We start from the raw sequence: 16,896 nt of genomic DNA, 5'->3' as shown, positions 1-16,896 counted from the left end.
TAAGTGAATTCTGTTGTCTACTGCTCAGAGATAATAATAATAATAATAATAATAATAATAATAATAATAATAATAATAATAATAATAATAATAATAATAATAATAATAATAATAATATTATCCACTTCATTTAAAACCTTCCAATTTTTGTTTAGCCAGATAAGGTATCCTGCACATTCTACACAAAATTTGAATAGTTTTCTTTCTATTTGTCCTTACCATTTTTCTTTCTCTTCATCTGATAATGTTTCCAACAACACTTGTTTGAAAGTCTCTGTGCCATCCATCCATTGAATCATCCCCAAAGTACACGACAGAGGCACAACCTAAAACATACCAAATATCCCTAATACAGTTAAGCAAAACATTTTCATGCACTGAACATGGATATATCAAGAGAACAGATTTTGACGAGTAATCCTTATTTCACAACATATGAACCCTGCCCTCATATTACTACCAGAGAGAGACAGGTACAGTTAGGGTAGAAGTTACCAACTCTTGCCATGTTTATTACTTTAACATCTCTTTCTCCAGTGGCTCCTTATGCACACTCTAGGATACTACAACAGTACATGAAGGCCTTCTTTGTAACAGAATCATTGTCCACAGAGGCAGAAGAATTGCCAACATTGCAGTTCCTTTGTCGCTCGCTTCACTAATTGGATGTTGCATGCCCGTCAGATTTATGGCTTGTCAGGCAGGGTTCTCTAGTTGTGAAATGAAGAACAAACATATTCAAATGGCTAAAATCTTGTGTACCAGGCCTTACAATTCTTATGTTTAAAAAAATGGTGCATCGACACTTAGAATTTTCACAAATAAAAATCTGAAATACTAGTAACTTTCTTGACTTGACAGTGCTAGTCTTCGTGTGATATAGTTTCACATTATTTGTGAATTTAGGACATTGTGTGAACGGAACTAATTTTCACTATTCAGAAATGGAGTGAACAATGTTATTCCACGTCTTTGAGCACAATCTCCAATAATGGACCAAGTACATTGGTATTATAAATTTACTCATTTGGGACAAATATTTCAGGTTCCCTACTGGAGTCAACATTTATGTTATCTGATGGCCAGGCAGGCATCAATTTTTGGAAATAAGACAGTCTCTCATAGTGCAGTGGCACGGCTGGTGGCTCCAAGTAGCCTACGCATTGGCCTCCACGGTATGCACTAGCCATGCGCCTTGGTGGGTGTGCTATTTACCATCTGATGAGCCCAATTTAGCACACTGAGGCGAAATGCTGGCAACCAGGAATGAGTTAGCTGGAAAATTTATAATGTCAATCAATTTTTGGTAAAGAGACAAAGTCTCTCATAGTGCATTGGCACTGCCGGTGGCTACAGTTAGCCTACGGCAATGGCCTCCACAGTATGCACTAGCCATGCATCTTGGTAGGTTTGCTAGGTACCAACTGATGAGCCTGAGGTGAAACGCTGGCATCCAGGAATAAGCTGGAAAATTTATAATTTCCAATAATGGACCATTTATATTGGTATTATAAATTTACTCATTCGGAACAAATATTTTAGATTCCGTATGGGAATCAACATCTGTGTCATATTATTTACGTACTCGAATGATCGTACTGTGTGTGAGGCTATGTCATGAAAGTATTAGTGTTATTATTATTTACATAATCGAATGATCGTATTGTGTGTAAGGTTATGTCATGAAACATGTGCTGTGCATAGACATTTATATCAGTTCAATTAATGTAAGAAGCTGTATATAATACATTCTTACCTGTACGGTATATATAATTTGTAATCCAAAATTGTGAAACACACTGTAACTTCCAGAATGCTAATAGGCACTAGAACGATTGAGAATATTCTGTACACTGTAATCTGTGTACTGGGCATTCTAGAATTTTCCCGAAGGTAGTTTTTTGTAATGTATCTTTTTGGAAGCCTGGCCAGGATATATATAATCTTGACGGTGACAGTTAGTTATGGGAAGTTAGTTGTTGGAAGAGAGTTTATTGGTTGCAAGTTATTGGTTTAGAGTCACTGTTCAGTAGAGTTATGGTGTAGTAAGGTTATGCTTGTGACCATGTGTGCGACATGCTTTTAAGCAGTCAACTGTTTTCAAACGTGTTTCAAGGTTGTCATCTCTATGTGCAGCGATTGGCAGTTGTCTTTAAATGGCGGTTTGTGATGTGAGCAGTGAGCAGTGACAGCAGTGATTAAGGCTATGTGTGTGTTTAATTTGTAAATACATGTAAATAAAATAATTGTACCAACTGACAGCATCTTGTGTGCGTCTTTGTGGATACGTTAAACTTTTGAATACAAATATTGATATTCAAAAGTATTTGAATCTACTATACTTGATTCTCATGGGTGCCCGCAAGGGGTGGCAATGGGGGGGGGGGGTCACCTGCACCCCCTGGAATTCTAAAAAGGTTGATGTTCAATTGTTTAATATTATACCAGATTATTTCATAAATTGAACTTACTGACAGTCATCTAGCATCTGTTTTAACTGGAAATTTCTGTAAACAATTTATGTTGCTGATGTTATATTGGTTTTTATATTCAAGAAAATTGTTAATGTGCCCCCTCCCCCGGAAAAGATCCTGCGGGCACACATGTTGATTCTGTTGGTCTTGAAAAACGCTTCGTTGAGGAATTAGCATTGATGGGACCGAAGTTTCCAGATGGTTGATGCAGGCAATCGTTTCTTCAAGGATGGATAATGCAAGATTGAAAAAAAAAAAAAAAAATTTCAATTATGATTGCAGAACCATGTAATTTGAACTAATTATCCAGGAAAACATTTCCAGGAATGGATAATCAAGGTTCCACTGTATGCCATACGTGTGTGTTCCTGCAATAGAAAAGTATTTTAAGTGACTACTATTTAAATATGGCAGCATCACTACCACTACCCCCGTCAGCAGCCAGTTAACATCGGAATTCCAAAATCTATATATATATATATATAATAAGAGTTTTGTCTGTACATTGCTCAGAATTTGAAAAGAATGGTATTTCTGTATCGGTCATGTCCACAGTAACAAGAAAATGCATTTTTTACTTTTCTGTAATTTCTGTCTGTCTGTCTGTCTGTATGTATGTACACGCATCACGAGAAAACGGCTCAAGAGAATTTTATGAAAATCGGAATGTAAAGTCGGGTGATGAACCGCTACAATCTCTGCTATAAATTATTTTAATCACGCTGAGTGAAATGGTAGTTTAGGGGAAGACCTGAAATTTAATTCTCAAATATTTATGTTATTAGTGGTCGTGTCTTAATGACAATCGCTAGACAAAGATGGAAAATAAGTCGCTACAATATAGGCTATACACGCTGAGAAAAATGGTAGTTTAGGGGAAGGCCTAAAATTTAATTGTCAAATATTTATTTTATTAGTGGTCGTATCTTCACGAAAATTGGTATGCAAAGTCGGGGAATAGTGCGCTATAATCTAGGCTATCAATAATGTTATTTGCACTGAGTGAAATGGTAGTTTAGGGGAAGGCCTGAAATGTAATCTATATATAAAACAAGTGTTTTGCCTGTACATTGCTCAGAATTTGAAATGAATGGTATTTCTGTATCTGTCATGTCCACAGTAACAAAGAAATGCATTTTTTACTTTTCCGTAATTTCTGTCTGTCTGTCTGTCTGTCTATCTGTCTGTCTGTATGATTGTACACGCATCAATAGAAAACGGCTGAAGAGAATTTAATGAAAATCGGTATGTAATGTCGGGTGATAAACCACTACAAGCTCGGCTATAAATTATTTTATTCACTCTGAGTGAAATGGTAGTTTAGGGGAAGGCCTGAAATGTAATTCTCAAATAAGTTATTTATGTTATTAGTGGTCGTGTCGATAAATCTATATATATATAAAATAAGAGTTCTGTCTGTACATTACTCAGAATTTGAAAAGAATGGTATTTCTGTGTCTGTTATGTCCACAGTGACAACGAAATGCATTTTTTACTTTTCCATAATTTCTGTCCGTCTGTCTGTCTGTATGTATGTATGTATGTATGTACACGCATCACGATAAAACGGCTGAAGAGAATTTAATGAAAATTGGTATGTAAAGACGGGTGATGAACCACTGCAATCTAGGCTACAAATTATTTTATTCACACTGAGTGAAATGGTAGTTTAGGGGAAGGTCTGAAATGTAATTCTCAAATAAGTTATTTATGTTATTAGTGGTCGTATCCATAAATACTACATAACTAACCTAACTTCAGTTATGTCATAAGTTAGTAGTAGTTATGTAAGAAGTTATTAAATTTCCGATCACTTATGTCTTATACATTGTTATCGTACCGCATATAATCGGAGATATTCATGAATTTGGATTTTTGTTACTAAGTCCATATCAGCGCCGAGTCACGAGAAAATGGGTAAACAGAATTTAGTGAAAATCGGTATGTAAAGTCTGAGAATAAGGAACTACAGTCTACGATATAAATCATTTTGTAAGACACCCTAATATCACAGAGTCGAAAGAAAATTAATGTGAAGGCCTGCAATATAGAAAGCTCAAAAACTTTATCAACAATAACACTACATTGACCATTGTTTGTTGTGATGTGGTTTTTGTCTTCTCTTTCCTCTCATCCCCGATAGATAGGATTACTGCAGCGTACCAAGATTTTTTTAAAATTTGCTTTACGTCGCACCGACACAGGTAGGTCTTATGGCGTTGATGGGATAGGAAATGAATAGTGGTGTGAAGGAAGCGGCCTTAGCTTTAAGGTACAGCCTGGTGTGACTAGTGTGAAAATGGGAAACCACGGAGAACCATCGTCAGGGCTGCCGACAGTGGGGCTCGAACCCACCATCTCCTGTATACTATCTTCAGGGTTGCCGGCAGTGGGGTTTGAATCCACTATCTCCCGGATGCAATCTCACAGCTGCGCGCCCCTAACCACACGGCCAACTCGCTTGGTCTACCGACTGTAACAGTCTGCCTGTATATTGGTGGGAAATAGCTGGGGTGTAAGATAACTTTCTTCTTTAGCATGCCATTCCTCTGGTTCATACATTTTCTGATATATCTGGTACGTAACACACTGGTTCATCATAGTATTCGAGCTATACAATCCCTACTCTGAGCCACTGATTGGATTGAGTAGTGTGCATATTTAACGGAATAATGACAGAGGAGTGTTCACGGCAGTCTGCGACCTGGTTATTCCAGCCCTGGAACTTTGGACTGTTAGATCGGCACCGTAGTACTCTTCGTTGAAAGTGAGAAAGTGTGCGGTTTTTCATTTGATCGAGTATTTTATATCATAACATTGCTTTCAATCGCTACATTCCTACTGGCGTTTTTGTAATGACCTATGTTGAATTCAGTTAGGAAAACTACCAAGTAAGTCTTTCTGAGAATCCCGTAGCGAAGCATGGGTACATCAGCTAGTTGATACTCAAAAAAAAAAAAAAAAAAATAGGTAGATTTTTCTCAGGAATCATAAGAGATAAAGTAATCGAAATCCATACATTTCTTTAGTTGCCTAAAACATACAAACCGGGTGAGTTGGCCGTGCGCGTAGAGGCGCACGGCTGTGAGCTTGCATCCGGGAGATAGTAGGTTCGAATCCCACTATCGGCAGCCCTGAAAATGGTTTTCCGTGGTTTCCCATTTTCACACCAGGCAAATGCTGGGGCTGTACCTTAATTAAGGCCACAGCCGCTTCCTTCCAACTCCTAGACCTTTCCTATCCCATCGTCGCCATAAGACCTATCTGTGTCGGCGCGACGTAAAGCCCCTAGCAAAAAACATACAAGACATACTTGTAGGAAATATTAGTAGTATGAAACTAACCAACTTAACATTTTTAAGGGTAAAAATATCTTTCTGAGAGCCCATTTTGTACATGTGAATGTAATTAACTTGCAAAAATATGGTCATCATCATCATCTTCCTTCCAAGTATTGGGCCATGTGTCCCATTACGGTCTTGCATTTTTCTTTTTGCAAAACTTGAAAGCAATCAAATGTCCTTCCCTTGCTAGCCTGAAGGAAGTAAGACCATTGGTGGGGCTGCCACCTCTCAGCTAATGGACTAGCTGAAATTACAGCATTTCCTCCATAATTGATGTAACGGTTATACCGCCATGAGTTGGTCGACAGAGCCTCGTCTGTGGGAATAGGTTTGTTCATCCCGGGGAACGTGAGGCTGGCATTTGGACAAGAGAGTTTATGTCATCATCATCATCATCATCATCATCATCATCGTCATCATCATCATGGTAATGGTGATTATTGATTGAAGAGGAAGTACAACTGGGTACCATCCTCTGTTAACACTAATCAGAAGGAAAATGGAAAAGATCTGATTATTTGAAATATGAAAGTATCGGCAAAACAAACAGAAGGGCCATGAAGGGCATGAAAATTAAAAACCCCTTACATCTCGAAAACTAAATACAGTTGGGGTAGTAAAAGGAAAAGAGTTGACTAAGGGAGGTTGGATATGATATATGAAAGTGAGAAGCTTGGCACAAGTAAGTTGCATTAAAAGAACTATGACTTGTGAAGTAATATTTTCTGGGAAAACTGTACCTAAAGTTGTGGCAGACATTTGAACAGCAGCGGCTAGCTCTAACAGGCAGAGGGGCACGTACCCCTCCAGTTAAGTAACTGTTAATGCAGGGTTTTACAAGTACTGACAATCTGAATTATGATACATTCAGTTTTGATATTAGGCGCATGCAGCTAGTGCATCAATGTTTTCATCAATCACATACTTTGCTTCCTCCGGCGGGCTCCTCATGCTTGCCCTATGCCCTTCGCTGCGGACTCTTTCTTAAGTAATTTTTGTTCGCATCTGTGTAGAACTATTTTTTTAATGAAAACAGAATGGGAGATTGACTCACTGCAGAAAGCCAGCCCACTACGATCCTGAAAATACACAAGGCTTATCATGCCAAGCTGAAAATTCATTTCAAATTCGTGTTCCAAGTCTGTCGCTTGCGGTATGATAAATGTGCTGTACTGGCTAATGAAACTGATTAGTACCCTATTTCATAATATTTAGTGTGGTGTCATTAAAAGTAAACCTGTCGTGTGTTGTGTGCGGATATATATAATCCCTATGAAGAGTTGCATAAGGTATATCGCACAGGTATGATTAACTTGTAGGCTACGTACAAGGAATTTTGTGAGTAATATTCTAAGTAGACCTCTTTTGCAACTGTCCCTAACTGAAAAGACGGAGATGAAGACACTCGGTAGACCAACATCCCATTTACAACTAGAACAAATCAGACAATATAAAAGGCGTAAATATTGACTTAGATTCCAGCCAGGGCTGTATACAAAATAAGAGTGGCTGTGATTCAAGGAATGCATTCTTCTGTTTTCCGTGCATGTTATTTGGACTTGACATGACAGGATTTGGACGAAAACCAGAGTAACAGATCTCAAACACTTGAAAGCAAAAAAATGAAAAGCACAGAAGTTTCTCCCAACATAACAATTCATGCATGAAATTAGCTGTGTTAGGGAATGTTAATATAGCAACTCAACTGGATTCTGCTTATTGCTAATCCACTAACAAACAGGTTAAGAAAAATAGGCACATATTACACAGAATTATTCAGTCCACAAAATTCCGAGGTGTATTTGAAATGGCACTGCATGGCCATGATGAGACAGAAAATTCTCTAAATGGCAATTGGTATTTGTTTCTTGGTATGCAATAGAGCTTCACGTCCATGAAAGGTTTTTTTTTTTTGCTATTTGTTTTACGTCGCACCGACACAAATAGGTCTTATGGCGACGATGGGATAGGAAAGGCCTAGGAAGTAGAAGGAAGCGGCCGTGGCCTTAATTAAGGTACAGCCCCGGCATTTGCCTGGTGTGAAAATGGGAAACCATGGAAAACCATCTTCAGGGCTGTCGACAGTGGGGCTCGAACCCACTATCTACCGATTACTGGATACTGGCCGCACTTAAGCGACTGCAGCTATCGAGCTTGGTATGAAAGGTTTTGGCGATTCATGAATTCAACCGATAGGATAGCGGAAGGATTGAGTCAATGTCTGTTAGAGCAAATTAATACCATATTAATACTGTTATTGGCTTTACGTCCCACTAACTACTTTTTTTACGGTTTCCGGAGATAGTACCATATAAACTTAGTTTTCAGAGTTATGAAGAGCCAGTGTGAAGAGTGGAAGGGCAGGAGATATCCAGGTGAAACTGAAAGTATACTATCCTAATACGCATTTCATTAATTTGTATGGACACCTGACAATGCATAAGGGTGGTTCGCTCAATCCCCAAGTCAAATTATTTTTCTGTAACTTGTCCACAATGCCAACTTTTTTCCCAACTCGTCTCAAGACGTGACCTTTTGAATGAAATAATGAGAACTAGACTCTCTCGGACAATCACTACTCGCTGGAACTACAACATTTGTATGGTAAATGTAGTTTACGAGAATAGAGAGAAACTGATCGAGTGCTTTCGTAGAATAGGACGACAATGCAAAACGTCGATTAGTGTAAATGAAGCCAGTGGACTGCGCCATACTCTTGAGCATACCATATTCATGTTCTGGTTGTCTGTTTATCACAAATTAATGTCGCATGTTGACATACTGTGCAATCAACTACAAAAACGCGAAACAGATTCAGTTCAAATAAAAAAGGCTATTTCTGACTTCATAAAGAGTGTAACACAACAAGTGAAGAAATAGATACAATTGCACGTGTTATCACAGACTACAATAATTCCGATAAAAGACGTAGAGTAAGTGACACAAGGACCATTGGAGCGAAAGAAGTCTGTGATGTTGTAATGAACCAGGTACATGATAGGTTTGCATTTACTGGGTATACTGAAGCTGCGACACTACTGTACCCCGATTCATTTGAAAAATTCTCTACGAACTTTCGAGAAAATGTTACATTATGTAATGTTGCAGAATGAAAGGCTAACGACGGAATTAGAAATGATTTATAAACGGTCAGATTTCAGGCAAGTCAAAGGGCTCTAACACTCCTCGCTTTTATTTTAGAAAATAATCTCAAATCAACGTTCAAAGAAACACTAAAGCTTCCCAGGATAATTGTGACAACACCAATGTCCACAGCCGAAGCAGAGCACTGTTTCTCAACACTGGATCATATTAATACATTTCTACGCAATACACGACTGAAGAACAACTCTCTGCTCTGGCAATGATTTCTATAAGTAGGTACGGTAATTTGTATGGACTTACGGATTACCCGAACATCCACCGGTGGTTCATTCGATAATGTGTATATTGCTGTGAACGTATTTCAGATAGACTTCAGCGACAGTAGGTACATTTAAACAGTTCAAGACACTTGGGTGAGTAACAGTCTGGATCACCGCTTTCTTTGCACGGACACCAGCATTTCATTCCACATTTTCTCTTAAAATGAAGAAGAAGACAGTGAATTAGGTGACTAATGTTCAAGTATTTAACATTGTATTATGTGTATCCAGGCATGCATTTGTTTACTTGTGTGTGTTTAGTAAGAACGTAAATTTGTGAAAAAGTAGTGCCCCTCTGCCAGTCTCCCGCAGCAGCCACTGCTGCATTTCAATTATCAAATATGATTTGTTGCTACTTGAATCCTTGTTGATGAACTAAAGGAGAAATAGTTGATACTAAAATGTGAGCCAAGTTTGGAAGCCTTGGAACAAATAGTTTCTTACATGAACCTAAAAAATGGGCCTTAAAATATGTAGACTTAACAATCAGGTGCCATCTACAGTATCTACAGACCAATGATGTACTGGGAAAAAGATTTGATTTTAATTCGAGATGGATTGATATCAATTTCTGTTGATATATCGACACTTTCATTCTTGAAATAAAATAGTGAAACACAAGTTTCTAAAGTGATGTAGATGTTGATTCCCATAGGGAACCTAAAATATTTGTCCTGAATGAGTAAATTTATAATACCAATATAATGGTCCGTTATTGGACATTATAAATTTTCAAGCTAACTCATTCTTGGTTGCCTGCGTTTCGCCCTCGTGTGCTAAGTTAGGCTCGTCAGTTGGGACTTAGCACACCACCCAAGACGCAAGGCTAGTGCATACCACGGTGTGCACCACGGTATGCACTAGCCTTGCGTCTTGGGTGGTGTGCTAAGTCCCAACTGACGAGCCTAACTTAGCACACGAGGGCGAAACGCAGGCAACCAAGAATGAGTTAGCTTGAAAATTTATAATGTCCAATAACGGACCATTATATTGGTATTATAAATTTACTCATTCAGGACAAATATTTTAGGTTCCCTATGGGAATCAACATCTACATCATTTGATGGCCAGGCAGGCATCTATTTTTTGGAAATGAGACATAGCTCTCATAGTGCATTGACACTGCTGGTGGCTTCAAATAGCCTATGCAGTGGCCTCCACGGTATGCACTAGCCTTGCGTCTTGGGTGGTGTGCTAAGTCCCAACTGACGAGCCTAACTTAGCACACGAGGGCGAAACGCAGGCAACCAAGAATGAGTTAGCTGGAAAATTTATAATGTCCAATAACGGACCATTATATTGGTATTTCAAATTTCTAAATACAATATTATTTATTAAACAGGCATTTTTATGTTAAAACATCAATATCTGTATACTTGTAAATTAAATTAAAATATATTGTGGTATATAGTTAGTTATGCATCTTTCCACAAACAAAATATTTAAAAAATGTTGAACACTATTTAACCCATTATTTACGAAATTTTTAAGAAATCATAAATAGTCTAATATTTTTGGAATATAAGCATAAAAAGGATCCCCTATGAACATATACACCTGTATTTTTGAAATAAATATAAAAATTATATGAATTATGTGCTGCCCTATAAATATGACAGTGGTAACAATTGTTACTAGCTACTGTTTACATATTATTGCAAGAATGATAGAAATAGGTAGGGAACACTTACAGCAAACATATGTAACGAACAAGAAAGTTTAAAAATTGATCGGTACATAGCACTAGGACTTGTGATACGGAAGTCGATGTTCATTAATACACTGTTTACAGTTTACTAACTTACATAAAATCATCGTTGTGAATGATAAGGTCCAAAACACATTTTACATAATGTTACACTGCACTTTTTGCAATAGGACAAGTGTTTTGAAGAACAGTTTGTATCTTGGCATGTTCTTTGTTTTAGCCTTGTGAACAAAAAGTGATCCTTCTTGTCATACCTCATATTGGGAAATGGTTGAACGACTTGCCTTCTTGCAATTGCAACAGGACGTCCTAGAGTTTGTCTAATCAAGGCTGTCTTGATATAGGTCACAGTTATATCCCTTCTACAACCCAACAGTGACATCTCCTTTCCATTTACAAGTTTGTGAATAATCCAAGCGTCAACAATGCACATGTCTAGAAGACAAATAAAAATGGGCCAGTACCACCTTTTGCCTTTTATATTTACCCTATATTTTGAGACGAGACAGTTACGTAGATCGACCCCTCCCATTGAGCTGCTGTAGTTTCTTATAAGTCTGGGAAGTGGTATGGGACATTTCTTTTTCTGATCTTTATTGTATTGTTGTGCTGAGGCCAGTGGTTCTACGTTATCAAAGTTTGTAGCAACAGTGACGATGCTGTTGTCATTTCAACGAGCTAGAAGCAACTTAGTGTTAGGATCAGAACAAAAATCATAGGTACCTCTTTCTTTGTTTTTCATCTCTTTTGGATTGATTAGAGGACACTTTCGTGTGCAGTCAGCAGTCTGAATAGTACCACTGACACAAAAACCAAGTTCACAGAGTTCACAGAGCAGGTCAAGGTTTGTAAAGAAATTGTCAAAATAAACCTCATAGTTTAGTGGATCTTCTACAATGGTCAAAGGATTTTGAACTACTCTAGTTCCTAGTGGAAGAGGCTCCACAGTAAGACAAATTTATCTGCCACAATATAAATTGAAGTTAGAGCAGAAGCCACTTACACCATATAGAGCCCAAAACTGCTATCCAAATCGTATGGGCTTTCCCTTTATAAACTGTTTTAGTTTGTTATGCAATGATTGGCCTATTGCACTCAAAATAGGTCTTACTTTGAATGCTTTGTCTTGTTTACTTTCGTCATTTATAATTGTATTATCGCTGAAATGAATGCAAGATTTCATTTGGTTAAATCGGTTCCTAGACATCACGTTGGACACCAGAGGAACACCCAAATCCTCTGCACTACTCCAGTAGTGAGAAACTTGTGGTGAAATGTGGTAACCAAAAATCAGGAGGATTCCAAAAAATATTTTAAGTTCATCAAATGTTGCAGTAAAGGTTTGGTCATTTTTACATGTAGAAGCATATTTCATTTTTTCTGTTTAAATTTCATTCATTCAATGTGGAAAAAAAAAATTCAAATATAGAAATGGGCAATTCACCATCAAACAAAGCTTTCACTTGTGCTGCACATGTTTCAGCATGATTGCTCTTATCAAGCACGTCATATTCAGGTTCTGAATGTATCCATTTTCGTTTTTCAGGTTTATCCTTTCTAGCTGTAGTGTCTCTTTCTTTTGGGGGCATACCTAGATGTTTGTTTCAAATTAGTGCTGAGAGATTGATTGACTGAGGTATTATCTGCACAGTAACTGCTACATTCACATGGATCAATTTCTATGTCTTTATCATTTGTTCCATAGCCCTGAACATCCTTAAATGTTCGAATGTGTAACTCTAAATTACCTGCTACTTAAGACATCTGGGGGTTCTCGGTGTCACCATTGTCAATAATTTCCGGATCAGTTACATAGTCAAAATTGTCTGGTGGTAGCACAACACCACTTGCTGATAACACATTGTCCTCTTCATTTTCTAGCTGTAGTAATGCACTACATATCTCATCAATAGTTAAATGAGGTGAAACAATTATTTTGTAAACTCAATACGCCAGCTAAAAACCATTACAATGTTTACAACAGAACGGAGAACAATCATGCACAGTAGCCAAACTCACACCGAAGAGAAGACAAATGCTAGAGAAGCAGAGACAATCGGCGACCTGCAGTGGAGTAGTGGCGACTCACTGGAAGATGTATGTCTCAAATATTATTACAATATTATAAGTCCACCTGTTCAATACAATACAATATGATCCACTATTTCAAATGGTCAAATTTTTTTAACATAATACATAAAAGTCAATGGTACATGTTTCACCCTCCTTACGGGCATCATCAGCCTATATCAATCTTAAAAATAATACATATGGAGTCATTCTAATCTTATAAATTATAGGTTAAAATGTTGAAAAATGATTTCGTAAAACATTATACAATAACATCTAAAACAACGATAATGCACCAAAGTATGTTAAAAAAAAAAAGAAGTAAATTAACTGTTTTTGAAGATTAAAACGTGGTTAAACATGAATTTTGAGAGTTCAAAACTAAAATGGATCTTTTTTTTTTTTTATAATATCATTAAGACTGTGATGGCGTTGAATGTAAACACAATCATCAAAGGGGGATGTTACTTCAATTCCCGTAGTTGGATCATATTGTATTGTATTGAACAGGTGGACTTATAATATTGTAATAATATTTGAGACATATGTCAACTTCAATATGGAACCAAAATGAGAATAGTTACTTGCCATTGGAAGATGTCGCCGGTGGCGAGAGAAGTTCATAACGTGGATGGAATCATTTAATTCTTGTCATTATGCAAAAAAAAAATTGTGAAATTTTCCTTAAGAAAAAGAACTAAGGAACTCTCAGACATTTTTGAAGAAGTCAATTAAATGTTTTTTTGTTTTGTTTTTTGTTTGTGCATTTATGTAAATTTTTGGTAAAATTGCCATCGCAAGAATTAAGACATTTGCGAAGAAGTTGATGAAATATTTGTTTTATTTGTTGTGAATTTAAATATTTATTTAATCATTATGAGTGTTGGGAGAAAATGTATTTTGGTATTGGAGATTTCCAGTAGTGTGCTTGTTGTAACCCATCTTTTGTATCACCCTGTATTTGCCACATGGAGGCTTCGATCACGAAATTGCTGAGTTTCACAATATGTTTACCATATATGGTGCTGTAATCTTACTGGCCAAAATAACTATCATTTTTATTGGTGAAAATTTCGGATCGAACCATAGGTAGCTTCCCTGATTGGCTGTTTGAGTGTTTCTCAATTTCCGGCCTTTGGCTCCTTGGTAGGAGCAGGGCTCTGGTCCGCGTCTTTATTTCGTACGTCTTCACGGTCGGATGCACCTTGAAGGTGATCCACTCAGCGGCTCCTGTCACCTCGGGGTAAGCATGTTTACTTTTCTCGAATGTTAAAATAACAGGTAAATTCATTTGTTTCGGAGTTTACCTTAGACCCTGGTTTTCACTGTTTTGTTCTGTAATGCCCTAGCTCGTCAGCTAGGCATATCCTTTGTTATGGAGGCAATACCCTTTTATTAACCTTTCGTGTAATGTAAAATTTAATTTTTCATCCGGGTTGCCTTCCGTAGTGCAGTACCAATTTAGGGTAAGCCTGTGGAACTATGCATCTCTCGCTGATGCGTATTAGGAGAGGAAGCAACTCTAAAGGCCTCCGCATTAAATTTCAAATTCTGTTGATATTTTCTTTGTAAACTATTGGTAATAATTTGTAAACTCTTTTTCTATTTGCCTTGTAAGATGGTTGTAATTATGTTTATATTCCCTGTTAAATTTCCCTTGTGAATTTCATTGTCGAAGTTATGCTCACCTTCTTAAAAGTAGTTAAAATATTTTATCGCAAATTTGATTTTCTGAAGAACCATCGACACAAATCTCATGGTTTGTTTCATCTTGTTTCTTTGTTAATGTTATCCTTTTAATTACTGTTATATTAACTTGTTAAATTTTCTTAATTATTAGTAAACTTGACTGAAGGGTAAATGCTCTCACGTCTTTTTCCCCTATAACGTCACGTAAGACCATGTCCTCTGTAGGATTTCCCGGCCTCCTTCCTATATCCTTTCTCTAGTTATCATGTTGGTAATCCTGCGTATCTTTGTTTCTAGCCATGTGCATGTTTTTGAAATTTGAAATGTTTTTCATGGTGTGTCATCAGCTGACGTATGTTCCTTCAGGTTTGTTATTTTGTATTACTACATTATTACTTTGTTTTATATGTGCAAGTTTAATGTGACCCAGCCAAAGGGAGGGGGGGGGGGGGAGTTGACAGAGAACAATCATTCACCGTAGCCAAACTCACACCGAAGAGAAGACAAATGCTAGAGAAGCAGAGACAATCAGCGACATGCAGTGGAGTAGTGGTGACTCACTGGAATCGGACAACCCACTAGATACCACTGTCATATTTATAGGACGACAATATTTAACCTGCGCTTGCACTTGCTACAATTTTAGTTTCAAAGCAAAAATTTTATGTTTATATAAAAGAAGTATTTATTTGGTCTGTAAATACAATGAAAAATTTTGAAACACATTTAAGTATTTATTTTGTATATTTTCCAAAATTGTGTATCAACATTTGTTTTATGCAGTTTTAATAAATACATGAAAAATTGAAAATATGCAAAATGAATGTTATTTATTGATTATTTTCATTAAATAGGTTCTAAATATATGAAAAGTAGGAAAATACATTTAAAACTATATGCACTTATTTTTAAAAATATTTAAATTTGAAATCCTAAAAATACAACAGTGGTAAAAAATGGGTTAAAAAAGGATAAATGGAAAAATCAAATGAACAGAAACGAATAATGTCATAAGTTTTTGTTGAAAAATACAAGTATTCTCACCTTCATAGGTCAAGCCTACTTATTTTACCATCACAATAAGCCCTACAGTGCTTACCAATGCTAGTGGTATACATAAATATTTCACAGTCTGTTTTCACAGCTTTGAAAACTTTATATTTGTTTTCCAATAATCGTAAGCGTTTGAAAGGGGAGATAATAGATCTTTCAGGTATATAGTGATTTCATCATAATTGACAATGAATTTTTTGTATCTTTTCTTGCATAATACTGCTATAAGAAGATACAGTGTTATTTCACAAATCATCATCCTGATCTAGGGAGATAATTAAGCAGAAGTACAGGAGAAAAATAAATCTTTGGAATTACAAGTTTAAAGAATATGGAATAAACATCAGTAAAAAAAACCTGTTGAAATGACTATCAACACGAAAGGCACAGATTCAAACATTTTCCTGGAAGAACTCCTTTACAATCTATCTCTAACTTCAAATATCCTGGAAGTATCATTTCAAAAGATACATACATACATACATACATACATACATACATACATACATACATACATACATACATACATACATACATACATACATACATTATCATTATAGAGTGTTATGCCTTTCAGCGTTCAGTCTGCAAGCCTCTGAGAATTTACTAAATGTCGCCACGATCCTCGATTTGCAACTAGTGTTGTGGCCTCATTTAGTTCTATACCTCTTATCTTTAAATCGTTAGAAACCGAGTCTAACCATCGTCGTCTTGGTCCCCCTCTACTTCTCTTACCCTCCATAACAGAGTCCATTATTCTCCTAGGTAACCTATCCTCCTCCATTCGCCTCAGATGACCCCACCACCGAAGCCGGTTTATGCGTACAGCTTCATCCATCGAGTTCATTCCTAAATTAGCCTTTATCTCCTCATTCTGAGTACCCTCCTGCCATTGTTCCCACCTGTTTGTACCAGCAATCATTCTTGCTACTTACATGTCTGTTACTTCTAACTTATGAATAAGATATCCCGAGTCCACCCAGCTTTCACTCCCGAAAAGCAAAGTTGGTCTGAAAACAGACCGATGTAAAGATAGTTTCGTCTGGGAGCTGACTTCTTTCTTACAGAATACTGCTGATCGCAACTGCGAGCTCACTGCATTAGCTTTACTACACCTTGATTCAATCTCACTT

General features: G+C 36.9%; 1 protein-coding gene across 1 annotated transcript in view; it reads right to left on the bottom strand.

Moving 5' to 3' along the window:
* LOC136857637 (DNA-dependent protein kinase catalytic subunit) overlaps positions 1-16,896 on the bottom strand; it is an 873,484-nt gene that overhangs the window by 88,990 nt on the left and 767,598 nt on the right. Inside the window, exon 48 of the mRNA XM_067136445.2 lies at positions 220-326. Coding sequence (XP_066992546.2) covers positions 220-326 — 107 coding nt within the window. The remainder of the gene's footprint in view (positions 1-219; positions 327-16,896) is intronic.

This window comes from Anabrus simplex, chromosome 1, assembly GCF_040414725.1.
Source record: "Anabrus simplex isolate iqAnaSimp1 chromosome 1, ASM4041472v1, whole genome shotgun sequence".
NCBI classification, from domain to species: Eukaryota; Metazoa; Arthropoda; class Insecta; order Orthoptera; family Tettigoniidae; genus Anabrus; species Anabrus simplex.
The sequence above is the reverse complement of the archived record's forward strand: the minus strand, read 5'-3'. Positions and strand labels throughout refer to the sequence as shown.